Source organism: Paramormyrops kingsleyae, chromosome 24 (assembly GCF_048594095.1).
Source record: "Paramormyrops kingsleyae isolate MSU_618 chromosome 24, PKINGS_0.4, whole genome shotgun sequence".
Taxonomy (NCBI): Eukaryota; Metazoa; Chordata; class Actinopteri; order Osteoglossiformes; family Mormyridae; genus Paramormyrops; species Paramormyrops kingsleyae.
Window position 1 is genome coordinate 18,570,224 of NC_132820.1, and position 17,321 is coordinate 18,587,544.

The 17,321-nt window shown below is 43.1% G+C and overlaps 1 protein-coding gene across 2 annotated transcripts; it reads right to left on the minus strand.

Moving 5' to 3' along the window:
- Positions 1-1,235: 1,235 nt before the first annotated feature.
- Positions 1,236-16,944, minus strand: LOC111841799 (NLR family CARD domain-containing protein 3-like). Of its 2 annotated transcripts, none has more exons than XM_072706802.1 (10): positions 16,821-16,944; positions 13,262-13,410; positions 12,640-12,753; positions 7,544-7,607; positions 7,128-7,356; positions 5,183-6,965; positions 3,899-4,072; positions 3,597-3,770; positions 3,440-3,486; positions 1,236-2,966 (listed from the first exon to the last, which is right to left on the minus strand). In XM_072706802.1, the coding sequence occupies exons 1-10, from the start codon at positions 16,893-16,895 to the stop codon at positions 2,434-2,436; spliced, it is 3,342 nt and encodes a 1,113-aa protein (XP_072562903.1). In that variant the 5' UTR covers positions 16,896-16,944; the 3' UTR covers positions 1,236-2,433. The 2 variants fall into 2 exon arrangements, with proteins under 2 accessions (XP_072562903.1, XP_072562904.1); XM_072706803.1 differs by having other exon boundaries at positions 16,805-16,944.
- Between the last annotated feature and the right edge of the window lie 377 nt (positions 16,945-17,321).

The window sequence follows — 17,321 nt, forward strand, 5'->3', positions numbered from 1 at the left end:
GCCTGCCTGCCTGGCCCTGCACTGCAAGCATGATTAAAATTAATTGTTTAAATACTTTTTGTTTCACAAGCAAAATAACTTTTTAGCTTCACACAACCAAGCATCAGAATACTGCCTTAATGTTTTAATCAAATACATTAATATTATTATTGCTATGCATGTACACATACACAATAACTGATGGTGACTGACATGGACTTAGTTTCACATTTGAGGGAGGACTGTATCACCATCATCAAATAAAACCTTCAAAATCCACATTTAGATGGAGTTTGTTTTAAACCTACTACACTCTAAAAAATATTCTGTGGCTTAGTAAATATTAGAGAAATATTAATGGTTTATTAACTTAATAAAATCTCTGAAAATCTTACTTGATTGTTTGAATTAAACTTACCAAAATAATTGAGAAAAATTCAATAAAAGCCAATGTCATGTATGTATTTGTGGTTGTATGGAATACTATTTTATAAAGGTTTAGAGGAAATAAAAAAAAAAGTTAAATTACTCATAAATAAAAAGTTAATTTATAAATATTGTTATTTTTAATGTTTAATGTTAACTTATTTCTACTCAGTTTTATTGATTAATGTACCAGATGCAGTTACTCAGATTTACTACATTTTTTAGAGTGTATCTATCCTCCATCTGTTTGCATCTGTAGATTTCTTCTAAATTCACCAATTTATGCTATGATATATGCTTATTAGTAACTTTATTAAGCTTATTTAGTAAGCTTATTACTAACTTATTTTATTACATGATGGCTTGGTTGAATTCCAATGTAGAATGCGGTCTGTTATTTCTTGATAAAAGACCGCTGTGCGGAGTATAACAGAACATGAAAAACAGAGCGTTGCTATGGACTCACAGGATTCTAACCGTAGAGACGGAGTGTACTATTTTCTTTAGCGGAAGCAATACAATCGGGCTTAAATCAATAAACTCCCTTTTAATATTTTGTGTCAAAATAATTATTTATTTGGTAGGTAGCCATGTAATAAGCGGGATAATATATAGCGATTATCCCTTACACATTAGCTAGTCTAGTACCTCATGAGGCATGCATGCTAGCAAAACACAGGTTAACTATATATTTGTCTTTGGCTAATCAGCAGTAAATTCGAGCCTTATTCGAGGCACTGGTAGTTTAATCTTTTGTTCATCACCAGCTCCACTCACCTCAGCACAAGCCAAGAAAAACACTGCTGGGAGGGGCTGCTGCTGCCTGCAGGTGTGTGTATATGATGTGCGGCGCTGCGCGGGGGTGGGGGGGGGGGATGTTCGCTTCAGAACTCCTGACCTGATATTTAGATATACTATTCTTCAATAAATATATTTGTTTGACAGGGAAGCTGTGCGCAAACAGGAATATATATTATTTTTCAAAAAAAAAAAAAAAAAAAGCACCCCAGAAAAAAGGGCACTTTCTCTCCAGGAATAAAAAGGGCAGGTGCTCAAGCCCCCTTTGATCTCTATGTGTGCACGTGCCTGGGAGACAGCCTCGGCTTCTAGACTCTACTTGAGATATGTATATAGATATTAATTATATGACATTGAATCACTGTTAATGTTTGGGTGTTCCATTGATTAATGATTAACACATTGACATATTGTCCCTGAATCGCTGAAAATACATGGTTAACATATGATTAGTATGATTAACATAAGTATGATTAACATAATGCAGTCAATTGCGTAACATATTATATTGACTACTACAACTACTTTAATAAGCTATAACTCTTTGTGCACCAGTTGGGGCGGCTTCGAGTCTCCTCCTGCAAGTGGTTTCTCCCCCCCTTTGCTCCACTGTCTGCACAGTATTCAAAACAATCTCTTCTGGCCTAAGGCCTAAGACATAACAGACCCAATATGCCTCCCCTCCCGGGCCTACTAATGTCCAATTTTACTTCCACAACACCACTGTGTCGTATCGAACCGAACCGTGACTTTTGTGAACCGTTACACCCCTAATTATTACATATGTTGACTAATTAATTATTTTCAGTTGTAAGTAGTAAAGTGAATTTATTATTTTAATTTACCAGAGAAAGCACTTCGATTATGTTACACAGTTATGCTTTGGACACCACTGAACTAGGACATCAATAAGATACAATAGATCACCTTTATCCTGGTAGGAAATACAATAAATATACCTAAATGTATAAAAGGAAAATATACAGGAGAGGGGAAAAGCCCCCCACGCATCAGGATTACATTTTGCTGGTTCATTTTACTCAGAAAGAAAACCAGTTATTTTGAATGTTTATTTTGCATACTCACTAAACCCAGTCATTTATTTTTGTCTAACATATATTTCAGAGTAAAACTGGATTATTCATGTTAAAAACCAGACATTTACCTTGGAGAACCAGCAACACGTCACGCTGTAATATAGTAAAAATGATTCCTCGAGCACACAGTGAGCTATCCCAGCATGCACAGTGATACTGAGCAGTTTATATAAAGCCCAAACCCTGGACAGAGGGGTTCAGTGAATGAGGAGGTGACCTTGTGCAGGATGGTCAGTCCATCAGAGGAGACTCTGTAGAAGGACAGAGCACCAGCCCCCCAGTCCAGATACACTCCTACTCTGCGGGAACCTGACGGCACTATGGGTATGACAGTCTGTTTATTATTGTGCAGGACAGAGTAACTGTGAGGATCACAGATCAGAATCCATGACTTGTCATTGGTTCCAAGCGCACAGTCTGCACTCTGTCCTTTCCTCCCAATTCCTTTATAAGTCACTCCTATCCTGCCTCCAGCTCCACCCCACTCAGCCTCCCAATAGCACCGACCAGTCAGACTCTCTCTGCACAGAACTTGGTAACAACGGTCAAATCTCTCTGGATGATCAGCATATGGCTCCTCTGCCTCCCATGTCACCTTCCTGTTTGCCTGTGACAGAGACAGGCGTCTGTGTGCTGTGTTGGGGTCCAGTGTCAGCTGGCAGGAGTCTGTAGGCAGGAGGAAGAATTATTAATACCATCAGGCAGAGCAGCACTGTAATTAATTTTTCCTGTACCGTACAAAAACAGCACAGCTTCCCCTGAGGGAATTCAGGTACAGGAAGCCCCAGAGTTAAGAACGCCTGACTTACGGACAGCTCGTACTTACAAACAGACTGCCATGCAGCCTGTTCTATTAAAAATTCGGGTTAAATACAATGGTTCATAATAACGAATGCATACGCTACTTTGTGAAGCTTGTGAAAATATTGAGTGGTAGTTTGTTTAAAAAAAAAACTGATAAATGAATTAATAGTGTTTTTGGTGATGTTTATTTTGTTTTTCTTTTTTGAATGATCTAAATGACACACACACAGAAACTCAAAGATTGAAATACACCTAAATACAGTGCAAAAAACACACTCATCACAATAACTGTATGAATAATGGTATTATTAATAAAAACATGCAAACAGACTTACATTTCTGTAAGCCTGGTCTGGTCCTGCACTCTCCACTATGGTCCACACTACAGGAGAAGCAGAATGACATAGTACTGCTGTATCCATTTATTTGTGCCTCTTCTTCACATACATGCATAAGTATCTGTAGCGTGTCAGACACACACTCTGTACTCACTTCAGCTTCTCCAGTTTACAGCTGGGATCCTCCAGTACAGCAGAGAGCAGCTTCACTCCTGAGTCTCCTGGATGATTGTAGCTCAGGTCCAGCTCTCTCAGGTGTGAGGGGTTTGACCTCAGAGCTGAAGCCAGGGAAGAACAGCCTTCTTCTGTGACTCTACAGCCTGACAGCCTGCAGAGAAACGGACAAAAACTCTACAATATATAAGATCACCTCACCAATGCAAGAATTACTTTGAAGTAAATGTGACTCCTTTCAATAATTACAGTTTACAGTGTGGAATACCCAGTAATACTGACCTCAGTATCTCCAGTTTACAGTGTGAATCCCCCAGTCCAGCAGAGAGGAGCTTCACTCCTGAATCCTGCAGGTCATTGTCACTCAGGTCCAGCTCTCTCAGGTGTGAGGAGTTTGATCTGAGAGCTGAAGCCAGTGCCTCACAGCATTCCTCTGTGAGATTACAGCTGTTCAGCCTGAAAAAGGAGCCGTGTTATTATACACACTCAGACCAGAATATACTACATGGACAAAAGTATTGGGACACCTGGCCATTACACCTACAGGAATTTTTATGACATCCCATTATAAATCCATAGGAATCAATATGGAGTTGGTCCCCCTGGTGCAGCTACTGTATAACAGCTGCCACTTTTCGGGAAAGGCTTTCTAGAAGATTCTGGAGTGTGTCTGTGGGACTTTTTGCCCATTCATCCAGAAAAGGATTTATGAGGTCTGGATGTGAAGACCTGGCTCATAATCTTTGTTCTAGTTCATCTCAAAGGTGTTCAGTGGGATTGAAGTCAGGGCTCTGTGTGAACCAGTCAAGTTCTTCCACAACAAATTCACCTAATCGTCTTTATGGACCTTCCTATGTGCACTGGGGCACAGTCATGCTGAAACAGAAAAGGGCCTCCCTCTAACTGTTCCCACATAGTTTGAAACATAGAATTGTCCAAAATATCTTTTTCCTTCACTGGAACTAGCCCATCCCCTGAAAAACAACCCCATACCATTATCCCTCCTCAAACTTTAAATTCATCAAACTTTACAGTTGGCACAGTGCAGTCAGGCAGGAAACATCCTTACGGCGTCTGCCAAACCCAGACTGCCGTCACTCCACAGAACACATTCCCACTGCTTCGGAACCAGTGGCAGCATGCTTTACAGCTGTCCATCCAATGCTTGGCATTATGCTTAGCGATGTGAGGCTTGCATGCAGCTACTCGACCATGGAAGCCAATTCCATGAAGCTCACGGTGCAGTTTTTGCTCTGCCAGAGGAAGTCTGTAGCTCTGCACTCATTGAGTCAGCAGAGTATTGGTGATTTTCATGCACTATGTGCCTTTGACACTCGGCGACCCCACTCTGTTACATTACATGGTCTGCCACTTCATGGCTGAGTTTCTGTAATTCATCACTACCCTCAGTCATTATAAAATCTGGGTCCCAGATTATCAAAAAACAAATCCAGCCTGGTTATTAAACCATGAGGAGGAATATACTGTATGTTTAATTCATTTTAAACTGTTTAAAATGTTAATGCGTCACTGCAAGGTAATATACGTTTTCACATCTTCACTTACAGAGCTGTCCTAGATGTCTTGACCACAGGCAGCAGCCTCCAATGCTCCTTATCTGATTTGATGAATTTCTTCAGATCAAACACATCCAGCTCCTCATCTGACATCAGTAACACAAAGGCCAGAGCTGAATACTGTGCAGGTGAGAGGTCTTCTGCTGAAAGACGTCCTGAATTCAGGCATCCTTGTACTTCCTCTACTAGAGAATTGTCACCCAATTCATTCAGACAGTGGAACAGGTTGATGGTCCTTTCTGGAGATAAATTCTCCTGTATTTTCTCCTTGATGTATTTGTCTGTTTCTTTAATGTTATGTGAGCTGGTTCTTGTCTCTCCCAGTAGCCTATGTAACAGAGTCTTACTGGAGTCTGTTGAGAGGCCCAGGAGGAAGCGGAGGTAGAGGTCCAAGTGTCCATACTTGCTCATTAATGCCTGATCCACTGAAGTCTTCAGCAGGTCAGCTGTTGAGTTTGATAGAAACACGTAAAAAGCAGCGAGATACTCCTGGATGCTCAGATGCACAAAGCAGTACACCTTCTCCTGATACAGCCCATATTCCTCTTTAAAGACTTCTGTACACACTCCAGAGTAAACTGAAGCTTCATTGATTTCAATGTCATTCTCTGTCAGATCTTGCTCATAAAATATGAGATTGCCTTTCTCAAGGTTGTCAAAAGCCAGTTTACCAAGTTTTAAGAGGAACTCTTTTCCAGATTTATTAAACTCACTTTCATGGTTTTTCACCCCTCTCAACATCCATTTCCTGAACCAGCTTGTCCAACTCAGGGTTACGGTGGTCGGGAGCCTATACTTGTCATTTTTTAAACTTGTCTGAAAGATCAGGAAGTGTGTGTACATTTCAGTCAGAGTCTTTGGAATTTCTCCACTGTCAGTCTCACTAAAAAGCCTCTTAAGCACAGTGGCTGAAATCCAGCAGAACACAGGTATGTGGCACATGATGAAGAGGCCCCTTGATGATTTCACATGTGTGATAATCCTGCTGGCCAGGCTCTGATCACTGAATCTCCTCCTGAAATACTCCTCCTTCTGGGCATCACTGAACCCTCTTATCTCTGTCACCTGGTGGACGTACTCAGGAGGTATCTGACTGGCTGCTGCTGGTCGGGAGGTTATCCAGAGGAGAGCGGATGGAAGCAGATTCCCCTTAATGAGGTTAGTCAACACCACATCCAATGACGTTTTCTTTGTTACATCAAACCAGCTCTCATTGTTCTGAAAATCTAGAGGAAGGCGACACTCATCTAAACCATCAAAGATGAACAAGACTTTGAACCTAAACAGCTCAGTGGATTCAAATGATTTCAGATCAGGGACAAAGTGGTGAAGCAGTTCAATCAGACTGTATTCATCCTTAATCAAATTCAGGTCCCGGAATGGAAGAGCAAATATGAAGTGAACATCCTGGTTTGCTTTTCCTTCTGCCCAGTCGAGAATAAATTTCTGCACAGAGACTGTTTTCCCAATACCTGCCACCCCTTTAGTGAGTACAGTTCTGATCGGTGTCTCACGCCCATATGAGGGTTTAAATATATCATTGCACTTGACTGTAGTATCTTCTGTTAGCCTTTTCTTGGATGCTGTTTCAATCTGTCTCACTTCATGTTCATCATTGACTCCTCCAGTCCCACCTTCAGTTATGTAGAGTTCTGTGTAAATCTCATTGAGAAATGTTGGCTGTCCTTCCTTAGCTTTCCCTTCAAATACACACTCACATTTCTTCCTTAGGGTACCTTTGATTCTGCGCTGACATTGTGACAGAAGATGCCCTGAAATGAAATGAGAGATAAATGCAAAAAACATTTTTTCACTCACACAAGCAAACCTAAATCAAATTAAATATTAAACTGAAATTTAGAACACTATATTTGTCATATAATATTTTTTTCAGTGGCAAAACAAACACACACAGAATGAGATACAGCTCTTACTCGTCTCCAGCCTGTCAGCGAGATCATTTTGCTCCATGGTCCTCAGGATGTACAGTGTGATCTTCTGAGCTCCTTCTCTACCACAGGTCTTCTGCATCTGACCATCACTGTCCAGGTCATTGTACTCCTCCAGCTGAGGCTCAGAGCATTCTGGGTAATTCTGATCTAGGTACCTCGTGATCTTCTTCAGCTCATCCTTCAGGAACCTTACAGCATTTTCCTCTAGTAACTAAAATCCACAGTCACAGTTCATTATTATTGCTTGCACCAAACCTTTTCATAGGTTCATTTGAGAGTCGTAGGTTTGAATATCTTTCCTTTAACATGATTAGTTTCTTATTGTACATCTGTATGAAATGTAATTAAGCCAGTTCACACAACACTTCAGAAAATATATATCAGCAATGAATACAAACCTTCAATATGGAAGATAAAACCGGTTTCTCCTGTAGATCTGAACTGCATTCTTTCATTTGGTCTCTGTGAATAAGGCAGATATATGAAGACCTCAAATCATCTACACAAGTGTAACAGAAAGTATATAATGGTCCCCAATTAAAGTGTTTTTGCTGCCAACAAAAAATAACCTAGTGATGTATTTTAATTTGAAAAGATGTAAGATGCCTTTTTAAGCTTTATTCATTAGGGCGGCTTCATAACATCAATCTTCACAGCAGAAGAGAATCAGTGATATCCTGCTCCACCACACAGAGATACAGCAGGCAGGACAGACAGTTTGATATGTAGCCTTTGGTATCCAGTGACTTGATTTTGATTTTGAAACAGATTTCAACTTGATTAGCAGAGCTAACTAACAGCATTTGATTCAACATCCCTAGTCAACAAACTGTGTAAATAGCCTGAATTTTATTCATTCATTAAAATAGTATGCACTTTACAACTTAAGACTACTGTTGGAAATGGCAAATGTAAATAATATCATTTAATTTTCAATTTCATTCTGCACCAAATTTTGCACGGCTGGAAGTGATGGAAAATGTTAATTTAAGTACAGAATTACATTGCCATTTTGCGTTTCCATTTTGAATATTGCATTGTCATTTTGCATATTGTATTGCCATTTTGCATATTGCATTGCAAATTGAATTTTGCTACACATATGCTTCCATAGAATTTATGATGGTCTTTGACAGGAAGCTCAATATCAGCATTTTCCCAAACACATTTTGACAGTGAGGTAATGTACACACTAGCCTGGAGTATAAGAACAGCAACAATAGACCTTAAAAAGATGCAAAATATGGTTTGTTTCCACCAACACGGAGTCAATGCTGGCGCCGATGCTGGGCAGGTTCTTGCTTGGTGCATTTTGAGAAGCTGCCAGTGTTTCCACCAATTTCAAAATAAGAATGGAACAGAAATGTTATGAATGCGGAGGTGAGAGTAAAGTTAAGGTTCATGTGAATTCAGTTTCTTTTTTAAATTTTGATCTGTTTTGGATTTTGAGTTTTTATAAGCTACCGAACTGCAAAAAAAATTTTCAGAGCATGACTTGTTGCGCTCTGTCTCTGTTGCGCTCTGTCTCTACCTTCCTTGGGTCTCAGGAGGCTAGAACTGCCACTGTCATGATCTCATTGCCACTCGAGCACCACAATATTTTATTAGACCTGCAACATGTTTATAATTTGTTATTAAATCTGACCAGCAGATGGATCTTTCGTTTCTATAAATTAAAAAAAAAGATGTAACGTGTCACACCCGGCTCCGTCCGACCCTCATGTGTGCCATGCCCCCCTCGTTAACCCGTGTTCTTCCCTGACGGATCTCACCTGTTGCTCGTTTTCCTGTTTAGTGTATTTAGTCCTTGTCATAGTCAGTGATCCCTAGGTTAGTCATTGTATTGTTACGTGTCGTCCCTTCCTGTCTGCCCTGGTCGTCATTAAAGTCCTGTTTCCCCGAACCTCCGACTCTGTGATCCTGTTTACCCGCCCGCTCACCGGCGTAGCGTGACAGAATGACTAACCTCCCAAACACGCTGAGCGCTGCCTGGGAAAAGCTTCCCCTCGATGAAGAGATCGTTTGGTGGACGAGCATGCTGGAGCTTCAAGGGGATCCAGTAGCCCGCCCACTGGTGAAGCAATGTTGGGTGCTCCTGAGACAAAGGCACAAGATCGGTGAGGAGCAGCTGTGTGACAAGGTGGGAGAACACCTTAAGCAGCTGAGGGAGAGAGCGGCAGTCTGGCTGGGCCCCTTGGGGTACACCTCCTGGGAGCCGCCCCCCGACTCACCGCCTGCCTCGATCCCGGTCGCTAACAAGCCGGGAAGGACTCCAGCCTCAACCCCACCGCGAAGGACGTCTCTTCAGCGGCGCACATCTGAGCGTGACGCGGCTTCGGCCGCTCAACCCCCCTGCTCTGAAGAACTGCCAGGGCAACGCACCCAGGAGAAGGACCTGCCCGGGGTCCTAAAGAGCCTCGCTCGTCCGAGAAAGAGGAGACGAAGGGGAAAGGGAAAGACGACCGCCCTGACGCTCTCTTTGGGAGCATGCTCCCTTCTCCCCGCTTGGGAAGACGCCGCGGATGCCGTCCTTACAGGGATGAAACTCGGCGTATTCATGCCGGACCTACTGGCTCCGGAACTGGCTGCTTCGGACTTGTCAGCAACACTGGCTGCGCTGCCTGCTGCTGTCGCCGAACTGCCCGCGGCTGCGCTGCCTGCTGCTGCCGCCGATCTGCCCGCGGCACCGCCTGCTGCAGCCGCCGCTTTGCCAGCGGCATCTCCTGTCCTGCCGGACCCGCCTACCCAGCCTGCGGTTCCTGCCTGTCCTGCCTGCTGCAGGTGCCGCCGCTCTGCCCGCGGCACCGCCTGCTGCTGCTGCCGCCGCTCTGCCCGCGGCACCGCCTGCTGCTGTTGCCGCCGCTCTGCCCGCGGCACCGCCTGCTGCTGTTGCCGCCGCTCTGCCCGCGGCACTGCCTGCTGCAGCTTTCGCCGCTTTGCCAGCGGCACCGCCTGTTCTGCCTGACCTGCCTACCCAGATAGCGGCTACCCCTGCTGCTGCGGCCGCCGCTCTGCCTGCAGCTCTGCCCGAGGTGGCCGCGGTTGCGCCCCCTGCTGGCCGCGTGATGGCGGCGCCCGCCGCAGCACCCCCTGCTGGCCGCGTGATGGCGGCGCCCCCTGCTGGCCACTCGCCTGACCTGCCCGTCTCGCCTGTCCTGTCCGGCCAGGCCTGCTCGCCGGTCCTGCCCGTCTTGCCTGTCCTGTCCGGCCAGCCCTGCTCCTGCTCGCCTGTCCTGCCGGCGCCTGAGCTGCCTGTCTCGCCTGTCCTGCCGGCTCCTGAGCTGCCTGAGGTGGCAGCTGAGGCACCCCCTGCTGACCGTACGCCCGCTGCGGCACTGAGGCCACGCCCGGGGCTGCATTGCCAGCTGCTGCCGCTGCTCTGCCCACGGCATCCCTTGTTGGCAGCTCCCCGGTCCAGCCCTGCTCGCCGGTCCAGCCCTGCTTGCCTGTCCTGCCCCTCCCGAAACTCAGACTCCTGTCCCCAAGGGGGACTTTGAGTGGGATCCATCTTCCTACAGGGACCCACGCCCCTTAAGACCCCGCCTGTCAGTGTCCCGAAAGGGACGGGGCCATAAACGTGGGGCCCGGTTCCCGCCCGCCCTACCCCCTGGCTCGCCCTCGCTCGCATTGGCGGGGGCTCCGGGGCCGCCTGCGGGTCCTCGGGGTCGGCGGTCGCCTCCGGGTCCCCCCCTGGTTCCGCGGTGCCGGTCCTCGGTCGCGCCTCCGGCTCCTTGTCGGTCGCCTCCGGACCCCCCTGCATCGGCGGTTCGTCGGACGGTGCCTTCGCCGGCTCCGGCTGTGCCGTCGCCTGCCGCGGCTTCCCCCTCCTGCCTGCCTTCCTTGGCGTTTCCTCCTGCTCCCTCCGTGTCTCCGTCGTCTCTCCCTCGTCCCGTTCCCGTGGCCCCTGTGTTGTCCCCTGCGGCTCCTGCCTTCCTCTCGCCCGCGGCCCCTCCGGCCGTCACCCGTCGCCCGTCTGGGCTCCCTTGGGCTCCCCTTGCTCCTCCTCCGTTCCCGCCTGTCCCGCCTGTCTTTTCTCCTCGCCCTGTTGTTCCTCAGCTCTTTGTTCCCCCTGTGTCTCCTGTTTCGGTCTGCCTGTCGGCTTTTCCTGTCTTGTGTCGTGGCTTGTCCCTCTTCTTGTCCCTGCTCTTGTTTTGCGTCTCCGTTCTGTTCCCTGGTTTTGGTTGACGTTCTGCTTTGTTTTCCAGGTCGTGTCTTCCCGGTTTCGTCGTCCGTCGCCTCTCCTTTGGCGCGCCCGGTGTGCGCGCCTTTTGGGGGGGGGTTCTGTCACACCCGGCTCCGTCCGACCCTCATGTGTGCCACGCCCCCCTCGTTAACCCGTGTTCTTCCCTGACGGATCTCACCTGTTGCTCGTTTTCCTCAGCTTGTTTAGTGTATTTAGTCCTTGTCATAGTCAGTGATCCCTAGGTTAGTCATTGTATTGTTACGTGTCGTCCCTTCCTGTCTGCCCTGGTCGTCATTTAAGTCCCGTTTCCCCGAACCTCCGACTCTGTGATCCTGTTTACCCGCCCGCTCACCGGCGTAGCGTGATATAACGTTATTCTGCTAATAATTAACCAAGATGTTTCATGTTGCACTGGTGATGTTAGACAAAACTATATCAGTTATGGACTAAATTCTCTGGGTATGCGGAAGGTCCGGACACAATAGACCGACCCACTTTCGCTGACGTTACGGTTCCAAATTCTGAGACCAGCTTTTTTGCGGTACCATGTTGGAGCCGTTTTTCTGGCCCAGGGTTAGTTTTTTGTGGTGGAACCAGTTCTGGATTGGCACCGGCACTGCGTTGGTGGAAACGAGACAATAGTGTTTATCTTATGTCCATGCTTAAATTACGGATGCAATGTAAAAAATATTTCCTCCTTCCAATTAAAAACTCTTACGTAATTGATTACAATAGCACTTTTGAGTTTGTCAAAAACTTTAATGACTAATTGAAATAATCATATCTAAAACTGAAGGAAATGCTGTACTTTTGGACCGATAAAATCAAACTGGTACAACTAAAATAAGCTAATACCTCCAACAACAGTTAATGGGTGTAATATTAATTACACAGTTTTGTCAGCACCATGTGTAATTGTCACACATAAAGAACTATACTGGACATCAAACAACTAAAACACAAACATAGGTCCCAGACTATTGTCCAGTCTTTCTTAATGGATATACAGCAGTGTGCAGGTCAGCCTGCTTTTTTAAGCGTTATGCTGAGAATTGAAGTTTTAAATGCAATTTTCAATTCATTAACTTTAAATTCCAGCTCACAGGAGGTCAAGTCTTTGTACAGAAGTCCTCATCCTTTTACCTCAAATGCAATTTATATAGAATACAGACTAAACTTAAATTCTTAAAGACAATTGGATTTGTGAAAGTTCAAAAACAATGCATTAATTATAAAATGACTTTTCTTCTTTGTATTTGCCTGCATGCCTTTTGGCTGAGAGTCTGAGTGTTTCTTTAAATGCATATTTACCTTTGATCTGTAGGAAAATGTCCCTTTCTGAAGAGGAGTGGGTGCTCCATTGACCGGTCACTCTTCATGGAAACACAGCTGGGTGCAGGTGAGCCTGCTCTCTCCATCAGGACACTGTGGATGGTGAGAGGAAACAAATCCTCATTATAGAAATATAATTCATGTAATGTGAGCAGCATCATGTTACATCTTCAGTTGCTTAACCTGCTGTGAAGCTCTTCATGCAAACAGGCTTGTTTACAGTTAGATTTCATGTGAAATAAACTGTGTGAACTAAAATTAAGATTCCTATATGAAAGGTTTGGTTATCGCTGTTACAGCCTCCATCACTAGACTTGGCTGTTGTTCCTTTTTTCAAGTTTGTATATTTATTTGTTCTCTACCACTTAACGATATGTGGTGATTTTGGGTAGGAGGGATGATGTGATGGTTGCCTCTAAAATAGCAGAACTAGCTGATTTTGGAGCAAAGGGGAAAGAAGGAAAATGCTGAGGTATTTTATTATTAAACTACAAATATTAATGTGCCCCCCAGCCCTAGCTAGGAACCCTGTTTACTTTTACCTTATGGCCTAACTATAGACCCACAGAGACATGCATGCTAGTGGCTGTAACACTGTTACCTCTCAGGCCCCTTTGTCTTACACCCCACAGGGGGGGTCATTTCAGAAGCAGCTCCTCTCTCCTTATACCCCACAGGGGGGGTCATTTCAGAAGCAGGTTCCTCCATTTTTTGGTGTTGATACAGAGCAGATGATTCCTGCTGAGACCTCTGTGAACATGAAAGAAACACATACAGAAAAAATCTGTTAAATGACAGTCTTATAATGAGGCTTTTCCTGTTAAACAATGCCAGTGGTGGCCTAATGGTTAAGGATGTGCATTTGTGATTGGAAGGCTATTGGTTCAAATCCCCCACCATCAAAGTACCCCGAGTATGGTACCGTTCTCATGTACTGCTTCCAGCGTGATAAATAATGGCTGTTCCCTGCTGTGTTGCATGTAGGTTAAATGCAAAGGACACATTCTATCATGGCATGTTTGGTCTTTTTCAGTGAAACTCAAAGGAATTTGATGCACATGATATGATAACTGGAGGTAAATCTTACTGAAAGAACAGGTTTAATAGCATAATTGTCATACTAATTCAATGTTGAAGTTACTGGTTTAAACTGTCCTTTATATATTTTTATACTGTTAAATTTACACATTGCTCCATAATGGTGATTACAGTTTTGCCATATTTTTTACAGAATTATTTTGGCAACCGCAGCGTGCCCGCTTTTTTCTGATTTTTTTACAGTGCAGAGCCCAGCCTGGAATTTAAAACGGTGATCATTTGGTCACTGGTACAGAGTCCTGACCTGCTGAATCACAGACCTCACGCAGACCAGCTACACCAGAGGTCTCCAAGTCCAGTCCCAGAGAGCTACTATCCAGTAGGTTCTCTGTCCTACACTGTAAAACCTGACTATATATAGTTAGTTCAACTCAAACTGTTTGAGAAAACCGATTGCCTTAAATCATTTAAGTTTAGGAACTCAAACAATTAAAGTAAAAATATTTTTTGTATTGAGTAAAAGTAACTTAATTATTCATAATTTAAGCAACTTAGTTAAATCAAGCATCAGCTGCATTCATCAGTTTGATTTAAATGACTTGAGTAACAATAACTTAAATGCATCCTCCTTATGTAAATACTACTATTTAAGTTTTATTTACTCAGTTTTCTTCCTTTAAGATTTATTATTACATTCTAGTTAACCTAGTTGTGGCTACTCAGCTCACTTAAAGAAACTCATTGCCTTGAACCTTACACAGCAAATGTGCCAGTATTAAATTAACAGGTATGTGATTTTTATTGAATGCTGACATCAAGTCAGAAGAAAACCTCTTGGAGATGTACAGGACTTGTCCCCTGAGTGGTTTATATTTTAATGGTGTGGGGCTGTGTTTGATTGCCAGTTCTGTCCTGGGATGATTAATATATGTCTGTAAAAGTGTTATAGTTGTGATACCCTTTTCTGTGCAGCTCCTGGTACTGCCCACTCCCCTGTCGAACCAATGGTGCTGGATGTATATTTGCATAGCATGACACAGTACAGTTTTTGACTTAATAGTTTTTGTTTTTTAATCCACCGCATTTGTGATGAATGGCTTTTGCATGCTAGCCAGTGACTATGCATAATGGTTTATTCTCTATGGTTTAACTAGAGAAGGTGTTAGCTTTTTCTCAGTGTGCACTCTCTAGGAAAAACATCCAGCACTGAATGGTGTGGACCCATATAGACACCATGCAGTGTTAACTTAACACTGGCACATTTGCTGTGCAGAACGTGCACCTTATATTTTGAATGTGCCCCAGTAAAATGGGTCTGGCCACGCCGATGATCCAGCAGGAATTCACATCAGACCAAAATACGTGTGTCTGATTTTTTGCACAATTTTTCACAACATTGCAGTTTGTTTTCCCACACGCAGACTCCGCCCACATCATGCAACGTCCACGCTGACTGTATGCTGATTAATTATGTGTGGGTTGAGTAATCAGTAAAATGATTACAGACAAGACTATTAGATTCATATAATTTTAAAGAAACATAATTATTTGGACTGATTCATTGTTTTAGTAGTGATCATAAAGTCAACTCAGAGGAAATGAATTACTGCAACAAACTGGAATTATATCACCCCAACTTAAAAATCTAAGTACACTCAAAAGAACTGAGTTACTACTCCAACAATTAATTTTTGAGTAAAGTCAAATTGAGTGAATCCAACTTTCAGAAAAAATAAAGTTATATTAACTTACTTCTATCATTAAGAAGTACTATTAGGTTTTACAGTGTACCTGGCTTCTGATGAGCCACAACTGTTCTCAGGTAAATTCCTCCAAACCTGTTATACCTGAAATACCTGTTCCTGGTATTTACCTGAGAACAGGTGTGGCTCATCAGAAGCCAGGCAGGATAGAGAACCTACTGGATAGTAGCTCTCCAGCACAGGAGCTGGAAACCTTAGGCTAGAGGCTGGAACCCGGGTTCTTCGGCACACTAGCTGTTATCGCCAACTTTTATTATTATTATTATTAATAATAATAATAATAATAATAATAATTTTTAAAAAAATTCTTGTGTGCACAAGTTAATTATCATGTGGGAACAAGACTTGTGCACAAAAGATAATTTACTATAAATTCATATGCATCTCTTACGACTTCAGATACATATACAGAGACCATATAATGGGTACAATACATTTTGTGCACAGCATGGATATCAGCACCTTGCATTTCGTGTACAGAAGAAAATCATTTCATTCACAAAATGCACTTCATCATCTAGGCTAACTAAACTCATTTTGTGTACAAAATGCATTTCCTGAGTGAAAGAAAGTCATTTTGTGGACGAAATACACTTTGTGAACTACGTAAATTAATTTTGCTTACAAAATGCATTTCCTGAGTGAACGGAAATCATTTTGTCATGAATGTTCGTGGACGAAATTGATTCTGTGGAATCACGCAATGTTTTTGTGTTACGACTAAATGCATTTAGGTTTTTTGTTGAATCAGGAAAGGCACCACGGAACGCATTTCTTTCACAAAATAATTTCGTCATGAAATAATGGTTTTTGTGGTACAAAATGCTTTTTATATAGTACATGAAAATGAGCGCTTATGGTGTCTGAGTGTAGGCTATCTGAAGTCGAATTTATAGTAAATTATCTTGTGCGCACAAGTTATCTTGTTCCATCAAGATAAATAACTTTTGCGCACAAGATAAAAAAAATCACCCTATGGAACTTTAGGGGCTCCTTGCCGTCCAGCTTCAAAATACTATCTTGTTAATTCCTTTAGTGTCCCACGCTCCATGTTTATGCAACACTGTATTTAAGGCGAACGCATATTTGGGCTTCAGTTATTAAATATAAGTCTATATAAACGTGTTAATTCACTTAACATTCGACAAAATATGATATTTATTCCATGCACTTATAGTTACAGTGTATCGAACTACAATAAACGTCTAGTTATTCTGGGAAGTATTAAACCCCCATATATATCACTGGCCTCTGATGGCCACCCTAATCAAAAATAATTGTCGACGTCTCAGGTCAAACATACTTATTTTATTATTAGATGTATCTGTTAACTATAATCTTACCTTGCAATGCAAATACCTTTATATTATTCCAGAATCTTATTTGTGTTCCTTGCTGAAATGGCGACTCTGGCTTTAAATCTTTCACTTTCATTTACAGACAGGGAATTATCAGCCTCGTACTACGGTGGGGGTGTGGAGAGTACCTGCCCTCCGGTAACTGACAAGCTGCTGATGGAGAAATGTCTTTTAAGCCAATCGTTTTTCTCAAACAGTTTGAGTTGAACTAACTAGTCAGGTTTTACAGTGTATCATTGCCTGCTCTGTTCTCACTTTAAACCAGCAAAGCTGAACAGACTGTAGAGCCACCTGGATGTACACATAAAAATAGTTTTTTTTTCTGAAAGTACGTTTTTTGTTTTAAATTGGCAAAACATTTAATTTAAATTAGACATTGCGTAACTATTGCATCTTATCAATATATTATTATTGTTGAGAGCTTCATAATGTGATTAAAGCTAAACACATGCCATGTTTAAATTAATTAAAATGAATTACTATGGAGTCATAAATTTATATA

Bases quoted from the DNA above. Each gene is read 5' to 3' on its own strand.
- LOC111841799 (XM_072706802.1), bottom strand. From the start codon at position 16,895: ATGAAAGTGAAAGATTTAAAGCCAGAGTCGCCATTTCAGCAAGGAACA. The intron at 4,073-5,182 runs GTAAGTGAAGAT...CTCCTTTTTCAG, and splicing joins AAGACATCTAGGACAGCTCT to GCTGAACAGCTGTAATCTCA. The intron at 2,967-3,439 runs GTAAGTCTGTTT...TCCTGCCTACAG, and splicing joins CAGACCAGGCTTACAGAAAT to ACTCCTGCCAGCTGACACTG.